The sequence below is a fragment of the Schistocerca gregaria genome, chromosome 1, assembly GCF_023897955.1.
Source record: "Schistocerca gregaria isolate iqSchGreg1 chromosome 1, iqSchGreg1.2, whole genome shotgun sequence".
Taxonomy (NCBI): Eukaryota; Metazoa; Arthropoda; class Insecta; order Orthoptera; family Acrididae; genus Schistocerca; species Schistocerca gregaria.
Window position 1 is genome coordinate 281,438,819 of NC_064920.1, and position 14,273 is coordinate 281,453,091.

General features: G+C 44.4%; 1 protein-coding gene across 2 annotated transcripts in view; it reads left to right on the forward strand.

Annotated features, from left to right (window-relative positions):
* Window positions 1-14,273, forward strand: part of LOC126341133 (epidermal growth factor-like protein 8) — a 773,192-nt gene that overhangs the window by 624,421 nt on the left and 134,498 nt on the right. For both annotated transcript variants that reach the window (XM_050001752.1, XM_050001753.1), the window contains exon 2: window positions 1,751-1,879. In XM_050001752.1, coding sequence (XP_049857709.1) covers window positions 1,751-1,879 — 129 coding nt within the window. The remainder of the gene's footprint in view (window positions 1-1,750; window positions 1,880-14,273) is intronic.

A 14,273-nucleotide genomic window follows, 5' to 3' on the forward strand; every position in this document is an offset into this window, starting at 1 on the left:
CAATTTTTAAAACGTGTCATGATTGGCGATAAATGCGGTATTTCATTTATGATCCTCACGTGAAATGTGGATTTGCTGAACGAGATACATAGACGTCTCCATTGATGCAAAAATTTCATATCGGCAAGGCAAGGAGAAAGTGAATTTAAAGAATGTTTACCGATTGTAGAAATGAAGATCACTGCTAAGATTACCTAGAGTGTCAAGACTGTGACGAAGAAACTTAATGTAAATTTCCTCCGCGACTACGAGGAACTATTGGGATGAAAGTCCGAAAAACGGGAAGTAAAAATTTTAGTTTTTCTATATGACAAAGTTCCAATATCAGCCACTAAGAAGGACTGCACTGAGGATTGGGTTGCCACATTAGAGCATTCGCCATTTCTTGTTGATGTCTATCTGTTGCTATGGTTAAAAATCAAAACAAATGGAGAAAATGTTACAATATCAGATAAATGTTGGAAGATGCTATTGGCAGCATAAGACATTTACTGATAGAGGGTTTATTCTGTGTTTTGAATAATGATACGAACATTCTCACAAACGTTTGGATTCAAGAGCACTGTACTTTGGACAAAACTAACCGGAAATGATGCATCTGCAGTAGACATTTTAACTTCTTCTTCCTTGCTAGTCTAAGACGAAATGCCTTTTCGAGCTTCATGATATTCTTGTTATTCGTCACTCCATTGATTCAACGGGCATTCCTGATCTCTGTTTCCGGTAGGAACGTTGTTGGAATATCTCAGATCCACCGTTACGTCAATGTGGTGTTTACAATTCTCTCACTACTCGCAGGGCTTCTCATTTATGGAAAAGCTGTTCATTATTCTGACGCCATCCGTTCGGACACTCCAAAAGCATATTTCAGAAATCTCATTCGAATTACTGATCTTTTACTGAGACAGCATAAATTTCGCTTTCATAGATCAGAACATTGCCATTACATTGTGAAGTTGAAGTACCGATCTCTCTGCGTGTTACAGTTTTTTAGTGACGGTGAACTGTGCCACATATGTACTGTAACTTACTAAACTTTTTAGATTTTCTAAAAGTTGTAGATGATATCATATAAAAGATATTTGAAATGTGGCATGTGTTGAGGATTCTGGCCCTTTACTACAGTATTAAATCTGTCTGGTACCGTTTCAAAGTCAAGGCTTTTGTTTTTTCTGTAGATTTCCTAACACTGTATTTCCTTCACATATGTAAAATGACTTTGACAGTTGGAGCTTATCTTTATCTTCTTGAATGAGAGAAGAGCAATAAATTAGTGTGGCATCGTCGGTCAGGTTAATTCCTCGAAAAATATATTTTGTGGCCACTTACTTATTATTTTATCCGAATATATGTTAAACAATGCTGATGGCAAACTTCAACAATGTTCACTCCCTGTTTGTCTCTGAAGATTCTGTAACTCCTCGATACTATTTTCCAACGTTACTGTGTTGTTGTAGAGACTTTGTGCTGCTCTGGCGAGTTTCTGAGCGTATCCAGACACTTTAAAAGTTTTCATAGTGACTCACTATCAATCGTTTCAAAATATATTTTTAGAAATTGTGTATAATCCCTTTCCCTTTAACTTTTCTATTGCCTTACATGATGCCTCTGACTTGACGATGCTTTTTTTTTCTTTGGCCTTATTGGAGTGTTTGTTGACGAAATAATACTTAACGTACCTATCAATATCCCTGTATTTAAATTCCTTACATGACTGTGTTTTCGATGAGAGGTGTTGCTTCTGTTTCAGCCGGCACGTGTGTTCGGTGCAGAAGGCGGTGCCGCAGCAAGTGAAGCACGTGGAGTCGTTCAGCAAACCTACGCAGATCAGCTACCAGCACAAGTGCGACAACGGCAGCGGGATCTGCAAGGCAGTGAGGTGAGTCCAGCTGCGTCCGGTCACACGGTACGTGTACCCAACAACGTACGTCTCGGCATACATAATATTCATTCATGAAAACAAAACAGAAAAGTTCAAACGTTTCACAACATTTATTTAGATTACCAGTTTCAGGAAACTAAGTTGCCATCTTTGAATCTTTTAAGGATAGATCGAAATTTTAAGCAGAAAAGATTCGTATATAAAGGAGTGTGATACATTTTTACATAGAAAAGATGTATACGTCATACCTTACGCAATACATCTCAGTGCATCTCGACCCTGTGGACATTATATCGTTTCAAAAAGACATTTCAGGAATATAGAAACCATGGTATATCGATATGTCAAGTATAAAAAAAAACTTGTATGAAATGCCATGCATATTGCTCCGACTATACATGCTCAGTACGATAACAGAATGGAGACTGAGGTTCTAAAGTCCACAGCACCTAATTTTCGTAGTAATCTATATCACCCCCTCAGCTGAAGAATGTTAAGCATACACAGTATTCATTCACCTAGAAACATCTGAACATACAGAGTAGCACTTCTTTCTTTTAGCGGTGGTGGTGGTGGTGGTGGTGGTGGCGGTGGCGGTGGCGGCGGCGGCGGAGGGTGGGGGGTGTTTGGCCTTCAGTGTCTTCTAACTGGTTTGGTATGGTCCATCACGACTCTCTCTGATGTGCCTGCCTCTTCATCGCAGAGCAGCACTTACGCTCAACGTCCTCTCTTTTTTTATTAGATTTATTCCAATCTCTGTCTTCCACCACAGTTTTCGTCTTCTACGACTCCCTCTAGTACAATGAAAGTTATTCCTTGGTGTGTTAATGTGAATCTGTCATCCATTCTTCTTTCCAGTGTTCTCCATAGATTCCTTTACTTGGCCATTCTGGGGAAGACGTCCCCTTTCCTTATCTCATCGCTCCACCTAATCTTCACCACCCTTCTATAGAACCTCATCTCAACAGTTTCGACTCTTTCCTTTTCCAATTTTCCCGCAGTCGATACTTCGCTTCCATACAATTCTGTCCTCCAGAAGTACATCCTCATAAATTTCTTAAGCAAATTAAGACGTATGTTTGATGTCAACAGATTTCTTTTGGAGAGAAATCTCCCTTTCGCCTGCGATAGGTTACTTCTTTTATCTTCTTTGCTTTTCGCGTCACTCCTAATTTTGGTTCCTAGATAGCTTTTATTTCATCTGTATCGAGGTCACCAATTTCGACGTTAATTTTATCGTTAATCTCATTTCCGCTACTCCTCATTACTTTCGTCTTTCTGCAGTTGAGTCTCATTCCATATTATTTGCTCATTAGCCTGTTCATTCCACTCTACACATCTTGTAATTCTCCTTGGCTTTTACTGACGATATCAATGTCATCAGCGAACTTTATCATTCAACCTTTCCAACATCAATTTTATTACCACTGCTGAACCTTGGTTTTATTTCCGTCATTGATTCTTCGATGTCCTCATTGGGTAGTAGGGAAGAAATTCTGCAACCTTGTCTTATGCAGGTTTTGACCAGAGAATCTCTTTCTTGATCTTCCATTCTTATTGTTCCTTCATGATTCTTATACATACTGTATATTACCCTTCTTTCCTTACAGCTAGCAGCCATTTTTCTGACAAATTCAAATATCTTACAACATCTTACGCTGTCGAATGCTTTTACCAGACTGATAAATCCAGTGAATGTGACTTTATTTTTTTATAGCTCGTTCCCAGTATTAATCGCAAAGTTAGAATTGCTTCTGTGGTTTCTTCACCTTTCCTAAAGCCGAACTGATTATCTTCTATCAAACTCAGTTCTCTTTTCTGTTCTTCTGTACATAGTTCTTGTCAACAACTTTGACACATGAGCTTTCAAGCTGCTCATGCAATAGTTCTCGTGTTTTTATTCTCGTCCTATCTTCGGGAGAGTCTCTATGATATTTTTCCGAAAGTATGATGGTATCCCTTCAGTCTCATAGATTCTAGAGAGCAGTATTTACCAACATGATAACTAGCAAAGAAATGGCACAAATGACATTAAGTTCTTTTAAGTCCAGATACAGCATATATAGTGTTCAAATGGTTCAAATGGCTCTAAGCACTATGGGACTTAACTTCTGAGGTCATCAGTCCCCTAGAACTTAGAAATACTTAAACCTAACTATCCTAAGGACATCACACACATTCATGCCCGAGGCATGATTCGAACCTGCGAGCGTAGCGGTCGCGCGGTTCCAGACTGTAGCGCCTAGAACCGCTCGGCCACACCGGCCGGCCATATGTAGTGTCCATCTGCTATTGATGGATAACACATTCGACAAATAAATTAAGGGAAGGAGGGAGTGAAAATCCAGAGGTGGCAAGTGGCTCAGTCCTCTCAAGAAGCTCCAAATTTTATTTGTTTATCGTCCTCAATCTGAGAGCGTGTCACCATAGACAGAGTTGCATGCCCTCATTTCGTGAATATTATACAGTTTTTAACTGGTAACTACACGTCAACATTGATTTTCGCCTTGACGCCCAAAAATAACAGACGAAACCTTTTTTCCACCACTATGTTTCTAACTGGTATCTCTAGACTGAGTATAGTCGCAGTAAGGTGTCTCTGTGATTTCATCTAATGAGGCTGGTGGTGTACACTAATATCCACAATTAAACTTGACTTTTAGACTACACATAGAATAACCTTCGATTGTAATTTCCATTTCCGCGACCGTAGCTGAGGTTGCTAACTCACTGCTGAGCGGTGGCTTTCGATTCGGAAGCAGACACTTCGAATCCTGGTGATGGAAGAAATTTTCACCGGCAATATTCGGCCGACAAAGGCAGGAAAGGTGGTGGTGTAAAGTTGCTGATCGCCTCACCTTGCGCCAGCATCCTGTATAAAACTCCAAACCTCTCGGCAGTGTCTCATGAAGTGGGGGCATGTGACACTGTTAACGGTGATTCGTCCGTTGGATGGGGCCGTTAGACCCGGCAACCCGCTTCGAGAGGAGCAGGCTATGTGCCGGCAAAGGGTTTCGCCCTCTCCCTTCTCTCACCACACTATTCACACAGCCAGTACAGTCGCCTACGACCAACAGATAACACAATTCTCGTACACCGCATGAAGATGGACCATTGCCACCAAGGAAAGGAATCTATCCAAATGAAGCAAATAAACCTAATTAAATGTGCCCCCGATCCAACAATGCAATACAATCCTTTCTTTCTTTCTTTCTTTCTTTCTTTGTAATGTATATAAAAAGTATTATGGGTATTGTCAATATACTACATAGTCCATGAGCTTTGGACAGCGTGGACACTAACCGTCACACTGACGGGGTCAGTTAAGCGATTTTGACGTCAGACATTCCCGAATATTGGGAAAAAGCTCTCGGATATTCAGTAGTTTCTTTAATAAGTTGGGAAGTACTGTGTGAGAGAATTTATATATCTATCGGGACTTTGACGGGATATTTTGGACTTCAGGTAGAATAAATTCTATGCAGCAAAATAATATGCAAAACAAAATTCTTGTAAGTAAACAGACCACAGTGGCAAGATGGTAGTTTCGGGTGGCGATGTTCATCTCAGTAAATATTAATAAGGAAAATAATAATACCAAAGCTATTATAAATGTATCACCTTGTTGACTTCTATTTTATGGATAAAGATTGCTGTACTTTCAAAACAACAAAATGAAAAAACATATTTGATGTGGTAGGACGTCGTTTATCGCACTCTTAGCCTACCCCCAAAGCTTAAGTGAGGTCTAAGATATACACTCCTGGAAATTGAAATAAGAACACCGTGAATTCATTGTCCCAGGAAGGGGAAACTTTATTGACACGTTCCTGGGGTCAGATACATCACATGATCACACTGACAGAACCACAGGCACATAGACACAGGCAACAGAGCATGCACAATGTCGGCACTAGTACAGTGTATATCCACCTTTCGCAGCAATGCAGGCTGCTATTCTCCCATGGAAACGAGCGTAGAGATGCTGGATGTAGTCCTGTGGAACGGCTTGCCATGCCATTTCCACCTGGCGCCTGAGTTGGACCAGCGTTCGTGCTGGACGTGCAGACCGCGTGAGACGACGCTTCATCCAGTCCCAAACATGCTCAATGGGGGACAGATCCGGAGATCTTGCTGGCCAGGGTAGTTGACTTACACCTTCTAGAGCACGTTGGGTGGCACGGGATACATGCGGACGTGCATTGTCCTGTTGGAACAGCAAGTCCCCTTGCCGGTCTAGGAATAGTAGAACGATGGGTTCGATGACGGTTCGGATGTACCGTGCACTATTCAGTGTCCCCTCGACGATCACCAGACGTGTACGGTCAGTGAAGGAGATCGCTCCCCACACCATGATGCAGGGTGTTGGCCCTGTGTGCCTCGGTCGTATGCAGTCCTGATTGTGACGCTCACCTGCACGGCGCCAAACACGCATACGACCATCATTGGCACCAAGGCAGAAGCGACTCTCATCGCTGAAGACGACACGTCTCCATTCGTCCCTCCATTCACGCCTGTCGCGACAGCACTGGAGGCGGGCTGCACGATGTTGGGGCGTGAGCGGAAGACGGCCTAACGGTATGCGGGACCATAGCCCAGCTTCATGGAGACGGTTGCGAATGGTCCTCGCCGATACCCCAGGAGCAACAGTGTCCCTAATTTGCTGGGAAGTGGCGGTGCGGTCCCCTACGGCACTGCGTAGGATCCTACGGTCTTGGCGTGCATCCGTGCGTCGCTGCGGTCCGGTCCCAGGTCGACGGGCACGTGCACCTTCCGCCGACCAATGGCGACAACATCGATGTACTGTGGAGACCTCACGCCCCACGTGTTGAGCAATTCGGCGGTACGTCCACCCGGCCTCCCGCATGCCCACTATACGCCCTCGCTCAAAGTCCGTCAACTGCACATACGGTTCACGTCCACGTTGTCGCGACATACTGCCAGTGTTAAAGACTGCGATGGAGCTCCGTATGCCACGGCAAACTGGCTGACACTGACGGCGGCGGTGCACAAATGCTGCGCAGCTAGCGCCATTCGACGGCCAACACCGCGGTTTCTGGTGTGTCCGCTGTGCCTTGCTTGTGATCATTGCTTGTACAGCCCTCTTTCAGTGTCCGGAGCAAGTATGGTGGGTCTGACATACCGGTGTCAATGTGTTCTTTTTTCCATTTCCAGGAGTGTATTAATAAGTGAGAAACGAAAAAAAGTACTTCACTCTAGTTATTAAAGTTTTTTTTTAATAAATTTATTCCTACTCATTTTATGCCTAATCATCACAACAGCTCCATTCAGCAGCTTTCTTCTCTCACTGCATGAATCATATCGTGCTGCTACGATTAACCAAAACTTGTGATTATTTTATATTTGATTTTCCTTACTATTATTTTCTAATACTATTGACAAGACAATATGTATGTTTCAATATGGCAGGTAAACATTTTTAACGCTTCCCTTTATCACGTTCTTGACCACAGCAGTTTCATAATATAGTCGATTGACATACAAAATCCTGTTTATGATACTTTCCATTGCTCACACTTATACTTACGCGGAAAAACACGAAGTTACAGTTGCGTTATTAATTGCCCATGTGGTTAAAGCTAGTAATTTGCACCGTAGTTAAGCCACAATTTCTAATGAACTGAAAAGCTGTTACGTCAGAGTCTCCTAGTATGTTCCTCTTGTTATAATACGTTCGTACAAAGAAGTACGTATTCCTGACAACATGAAGTTTATGTAACTAACACGAGAGCAGACACTATCACCATAGACAAATATAATGTATTTTTAAACAAAGGTTATTTTTGACGTAAAAAGGTTGTGTTTCCAATTGAAACTTACCATAAATTCATTTTAGCACACAGGACACGCGTTCTTGCACAAATGGATCATCACTCGTTACATGATCAGACGCACGGAGGGCGTATTTCACGTCTAGACGAATTGAAATCTACTAGCGGACACATCTTTCCAGCGGATCTATATCGACGAGTAGCTTAGTGGTTGACGACTCTAGTCCTCTGTACAACACTTCCACGTCTGATCTATCGTTTCATCCCATACCTGCGAGCTATGATCTTTGATGCACTTGCTCTTCGGATTCGTATCAGATTGGTGGTATTATTGACGACACACTGCTTAGTTCGTTTCCTGACAACGGACAAACTATACACGCTCGATTGTCCACGATGCCAGAGCAACAGTTTGGTAAAACTTTCATTTCCTTGACTTTTTCTTTCCTTTATTGCCTTTATTGGATTTCGATTCCTCGCCCCCAGAGGTGGGGTGAGCCGGCATCAGCGTAATCTGCCGCTCTGCAGCCTAGAGAAAAGTTATAAACAAAATTATGAGATATCATAAAAATAAAAAAGGCGATAAACGGTAACTGATTAAAATTGGAACAAAGCGAAAAATTGCGAAGAGAATATAAAAACAAAGGGTTGGTGTGCAAGAATGCGTGATTAAAACACATAGTAAATACACAGGCACAAAAAAAACATGGTGACAGTCTGGTTTCTGTTCACAACAGTTTACAAACACACTTAGCGACAGTATGGTGTCTGTTCACAACACTGACAGGGGATGCACAATACTAAACATGCACTTAAAACAGCACTATAGAGGGGGAGCACTAAAGAGGGGAGCCGATGGAGGACACAAGAAAAGAGGGACAGGGCAGATGCGAGAAGGAGTGGGGAAGACAGTGGAGGAGAAAGAAAAAAGACCCAGTGGAGAGAAGGGAGTCAAGGAGTGGGTACGTGGAGAAAAAACAAGATGGAAGGGGGGCAGAGGGAGCCCAAGAAAAGGACAGAGGGAGAGGGAGGGTGAGGTGAGGATCATACTTGATAGGAGGGATAAATGGAGGGAGATAGGGCATCATTCTGGAGGGGGAGTTGATGGGAGCCACCTCAGGAAAGGAGATGAAGGGTGTAGAGGTGGCAGGTAGGAGGGGACACAATGGAGAAGGCGCGGCGGGGGTTGGAGAGGAGAGGAGCAAACAGGGGATGAGGGGGCTCAAGTCAGTGGGAGGACATTTTCTAGGAAAAGGAGCAGATGGGGAAAGGAATGAGGACATAGAGGATCCACGTGTGGGACGGGAGGTGTATACGGAAGGCAAGGTGGAGTGCACAATGCTGAGGGATCTGGAGGGACTTATAGAATTTGGAATTTGGGGGGGGGGGGGGGGGGGTAGGATATCCAGGAGGGACTGGCATAACAGAGGATGGAACAGATTAAGGATTTGTAGGTGTGGAGGATGGTAGACGGGTTCAACCCCCATGTTTGGCCTGAGAGGAGGTTAAGAAGATGGAGGCAGTTGTGGGCTTTTGATTGGATAGAGTGGAGATGAGGGATCCAGGTCAGGTGCTGGTCAATGGTGAGTACAAGGTAGGTGAGGGCAGGGGAGAGGCGGACAGTAGAGTACAGATGGTAAGGGAAAAATCAAGGAACAAGTGGTACGACCTACGATGATTGCCTGGGTCTTGGAAGGATTGATTTTGAGTAGCCACTGGTTACACCATGTGGCAAAAAGGTCAAGGTGATTCTGGAAAGGTGTTGGGGTCCGTTGAAGGGTAGGAGCGAGGGCAAGGAAGGTGATGTCATCGGCATACTGCAGGATGTGGACTGGAGGGGGGAGAGGGAGTTGGGGCATATCTGCTGTGTACTGGAGGTAGAGGAGAGGGTAGGGAACAGAGCCCTGGGGCACACCCACGGAAGGGTAGAAGGTGCAGGAATCAGAGTTTTGGATGGTCACGGAGGAGAGGCGGTGGGAGGGGAAAGAGGCAATCAGATGGGTATAGCTGATAGGAAGGACGTAGGTCTGGAGTTTAAACAGGAGACTGGGATGCCATACACGGTCGTAGGCCTATTCGAGGTCTAGGGAGACAAAAATGGCGGAACGACGGGCGTTAAGCTTGAGGGCGAGAAGATGAGTAGGATGGAAGAGTTAGTCATTGGCAGAGAAGGAAGGTCGAAAGCCACAGTGGGTGTTGGGGAGGAGGTGGTGTCGGTGGAGGTGGTGATGGATGTGCCAGGTAAGGTTGGATTTCAAGATTTCCTTGATGTTAAATCAGCGTAGTCTTAATAAACTGAATGCTGAATGCGAGTGAGTAGCGTCGCGAAGGCTGTATATTGTTCTACAATAATTTATCCCCGTTTACAGGGTGATTATAAATAAACTTTCAAACCGCTGTAGAAATAACACCACTGGTCAGAATGAAGTCAAAGTGTTACGGAATACTATCGGAGAAGGGGGAAAACGTATGTCAGAAGAAAAATAAATAGTTACAAATCATTGCAGTAGATGGCGCTGTAAGTATCACAATTTAATAGTGGTCGACTACAAATGACAAATGAAGCATAGAAAATGCCTAAGGTGTACGTTTGACATTAAACAAATTGTACAACTCAGTGTGCATGAATGTACAGGAGTGGTACTGTTAGCTACGCTATCTGTTGGCGGACGACGTGGTAGATGAGCTTACGTAAATACATTGAGAACATCGACTATCCCACAGACAGCGTAGTGGCGTAGCTACCAGAGCGCTATCTGATTCTTCCCTTTAATACTTTAACAGGGAATGCACACAACCAGAAGGCTCAGTGCGGTGCAAACGTGTAAAGCGAGCAGGCAAACACGCTACGGAGATGCACTCGTGTTTCCTACGGACAACTGAGCGAGTTTTAAAGGCATTAACTATTGATCTTCCGAGTGGCAGAATGGTCCTTTCGGAGAAATGCCACACACGTTTCACGTGTAGCGACAGTTGTGCTATGATAGAGGTACCAGTGGTCCTCGCAGCACAGACGCTCTCCACTATCGTCGTGTTATCAGGGCAGCGGTGGCAGATCGTACCGCTAGCACAGCACATATAAGAGGGCTTGTGAGCCCAGACGTGTCAGAGCGGATATTAGCAGTGAGACTAAGGGCAAGCACACCTCTAGCTGCTCTTCCACTCGTGCCACCAATTTGGGTGCATAGATCCTGGGAAATCAGTACCCAGAACAACCACCTCTGGCCGTAATAACGGCCTTGATACTCCTGGGCATAGAGTCAAACAGAGCTTGGATGGCGTGTACAGCCCCACATGCAGCTTCAACACGGTACCATAGTTCATCAAGAGTAGTGACTGGTGTATTATGATGAGCCAATTGCTCGGCCACCATTGACCAGACGTTTTCAATTGGTGAGAGATCTGGAGAATGTTCTGGCCGGGGCAGCCGTTGAACATTTTCTGTATCCAGAAAGGTCCGTACAGGACCTGCAACATGCGGTCGTGCATTATCCTGCTGAAATGTAGGGTTTCGCAGGGATCGAATGAAGGGTAGAGCCACGGGTCGTAACACGTCTGAAATGTAACGTCCACTGTTCAAAGTGCCGTCAGTGCTAACAAGAGGTGACCGAGACGTGTAACCAATGGCGCCCCATACCATCACGCCGGGTGATACGCCAGTATGGCGATGACGAATTCACCGCTAAGCCGCCAAACACGGATGCGACCATCATGATGCTGTACACAGAACCTGGATGCATCCGAAAAAATTACGTTTTGCCATTCGTGCACTCAGGTTCGTCGTTGAGTACACCATCGCAGGCGCTCCTGTCCATGATGCAGCGTCAAGGGTAACCGCAGCCATGGTCTCCGAGCTGATAGTCCATGGTGCTGCAAACGTCGTCGAACTGTTCGTGCAGATGGTTGTTGTCTTGCAAACATCCCCATCTGTTGACTCAGGGATCTAGACGTGGTTGCACGATCCGTTACAGCCAAACGGATAAGATGCCTGTCATCTCGACTGCTATTGATACGCGGCCGTTGGGATCCAGCACGGCTTTCCGTATTACCCTCCTGAACCCACTGCTAAAAGTCATTGGATCTCGACCAACGCGAGCCGCAGTGTCGCGATACGATAAACAGCAACCGCAATCGCGATAGGCTACAATCCGACCTTTATCAAAGTCAGAAACGTAATGGTACGCATTTCTCCTCCTTACACGAGGCATCACAATAACGTTTTACCAGGCAACGCCGGTCAACTGCTGTTTGTGTAGGAGAAATCACTTGGAAACATTCCTCATGTCAGCACGTTGTAGGTGTCACCACCGGCGCCAACCTTGTGTGAATGCTCTGAAAAGTTAATCATTTGCATATCACAGCATGTTATTCCTGTTGGTTACATTTCGCGTATGTAGCACGCCATCTTCGTGGCGTATCAATTTTAATGGTCAGTAGTGTATAAAAGCGTGCGGTGTTCTTCAGCGATTAAAAAGCAGAGTCTGTCTGCATGAAAGAGACGTCCGTTTGCGCGTACGACCTGGTGAGCACTGTCTCCTAAAGTGCATTCGTCCAAGATACACTGGCCGCCTTACAGGCCTTATGGTCTGGGATGCCATAAGCTCCAACTTTCCTTCACTTTCGATGTTTCTGGAAGGGACGTTAACCAGCGCTCGGTACGTGCAGAATGTGTTAGACACATTATTTTACTGTTCTAGCAACAGGAAGGTGAGTGATGTTCCAACAGGATAATGCTCACCTATGTAGTGCCAGTGAAATTCAACGTGCAGCAACTTCCCTGGCCAGCACGATCTCTGAACTTGTCTCCAGCCGAACACATGTGGGATATGTGGATATGACTCACGCGACTCGTCAATCAATAACTCTTACAGAGCTACGCGGACAGCTCGAGAAGGCGTGGTATAACGTATCCCCGAAAAGCATTCACCATCTGTACGATCGATTGGATACCAGAGTCAGGGGCTGTATTGTCGCCCTTGGAGGCTACACCACGTACTGATATGGGTCAGTGCCTGATACCTCAAAACTGCTTGTGCTCTTGACCCGTTAATGTAATCTTTTTGTGTATTCCATGTGTACTGTTGCAACATTACATCTTGAGTGAACTGGAAACTTCTGAAAGGGGTTACTAATTGTTTCTAGCAGTATATAAGCAAAAGACGGAGACAAGCGAGTTCGATATTTTTAAGCAAATCATTCTTTTGAAGTTCTTTTTTTTTCCATCAGTCTACTGACTGGTTTGATGCGGCCCGCCACGAATTCCTTTCCTGTGCTAACCTTTTCATCTCAGAGTAGCACTTGCAACCTACGTCCTCAATTATTTGCTTGACGTATTCTACAGTTTTTGCCCTCTACAGCTCCCTCTAGTACCATGGAAGACATTCCCTCATGTCTTAGCAGATGTCATATCATCCTGTCCCTTCTCCTTATCAGTGTTTTCCACATATTCCTTTCCTCTCTGATTCTGCGTAGAACCTCCTCATTCCTTACCTTATCAGTCCACCTAATTTTCAACATTCGTCTGTAGCACCACATCTCAAATGCTTCGATTCTCTTCTGTTCCGGTTTTCCCACAGTCCATGTTTCACTACCATACAATGCTGTACTCCAGACGTACATCCTCAGAAATTTCTTTCTCAAATTAAGGCCGGTATTTGATATTAGTAAACTTCTCTTGGCCAGAAGTGCCTTTTTTGCCATAGCGAGTCTGCTTTTGATGTCCTCCTTGCGCCGTCCGTCATTGGTTATTTCACTGCCTAGGTAGCAGAATTCCTTAACTTCATTGACTTCGTGACCATCAACCCTGATGTTAAGTTTTCGCTGTTCTCATTTCTACTACTTCTCATTACCTTCGTCTTTCTCCGATTTACTCTCAAACCATACTGTGTACTCACTAGACTGTTCATTCCGTTCAGCAGATCATTTAATTCTTCTTCACTTTCACTCAGGATAGCAATGTCATCAGCGAATCGTATCATTGATATCCTTTCACGTAGCATTTTAATTCCACTCCTGAAGCTTTCTTTTATTTCCATCATTGCTTCCTCGATGTACAGATTGAAGAGTAGGGGCGAAAGGCTACATCCTTGTCTTACTCCCTTCTTAATACGAGCACTTCGTTCTTGATCGTCCACTCTTATTATTCCCTCTTGGTTGTTGTACATATTGTATATGACCCGTCTCTTCCTATAGCTTACCCCTACTTTTTTCAGAATATTGAAGAGCTTGCACCATTTTATATTGTCGAACGCTTTTTCCAGGTCGACAAATCCTATGAACGTGTCTTGATTTTTCTTTAGCCTTGCTTCCATTATTAGCCGTAACGTCAGAATTGCCTCTCTCGTGCCTTTACTTTTCCTAAAGCCAAACATCGTCACCTAGCGCATTTTCTTTTCCATTCTCCTGTATATTATTCTTGAAGAATAAATAACCGATAACTGTAGTTCAGCCTGGGAGGTAATGGACTCCACTAAATTGCTAACTCAGAGGAGAAATATTATAACGTCAGTCTTTCCTCTCGGAAAGTATCTCGGCTAATTTGTCTCGGACACCTCGGTGGATAAAACGCTTCACCTTAAAAGAGGGAAAGTATGTTACAG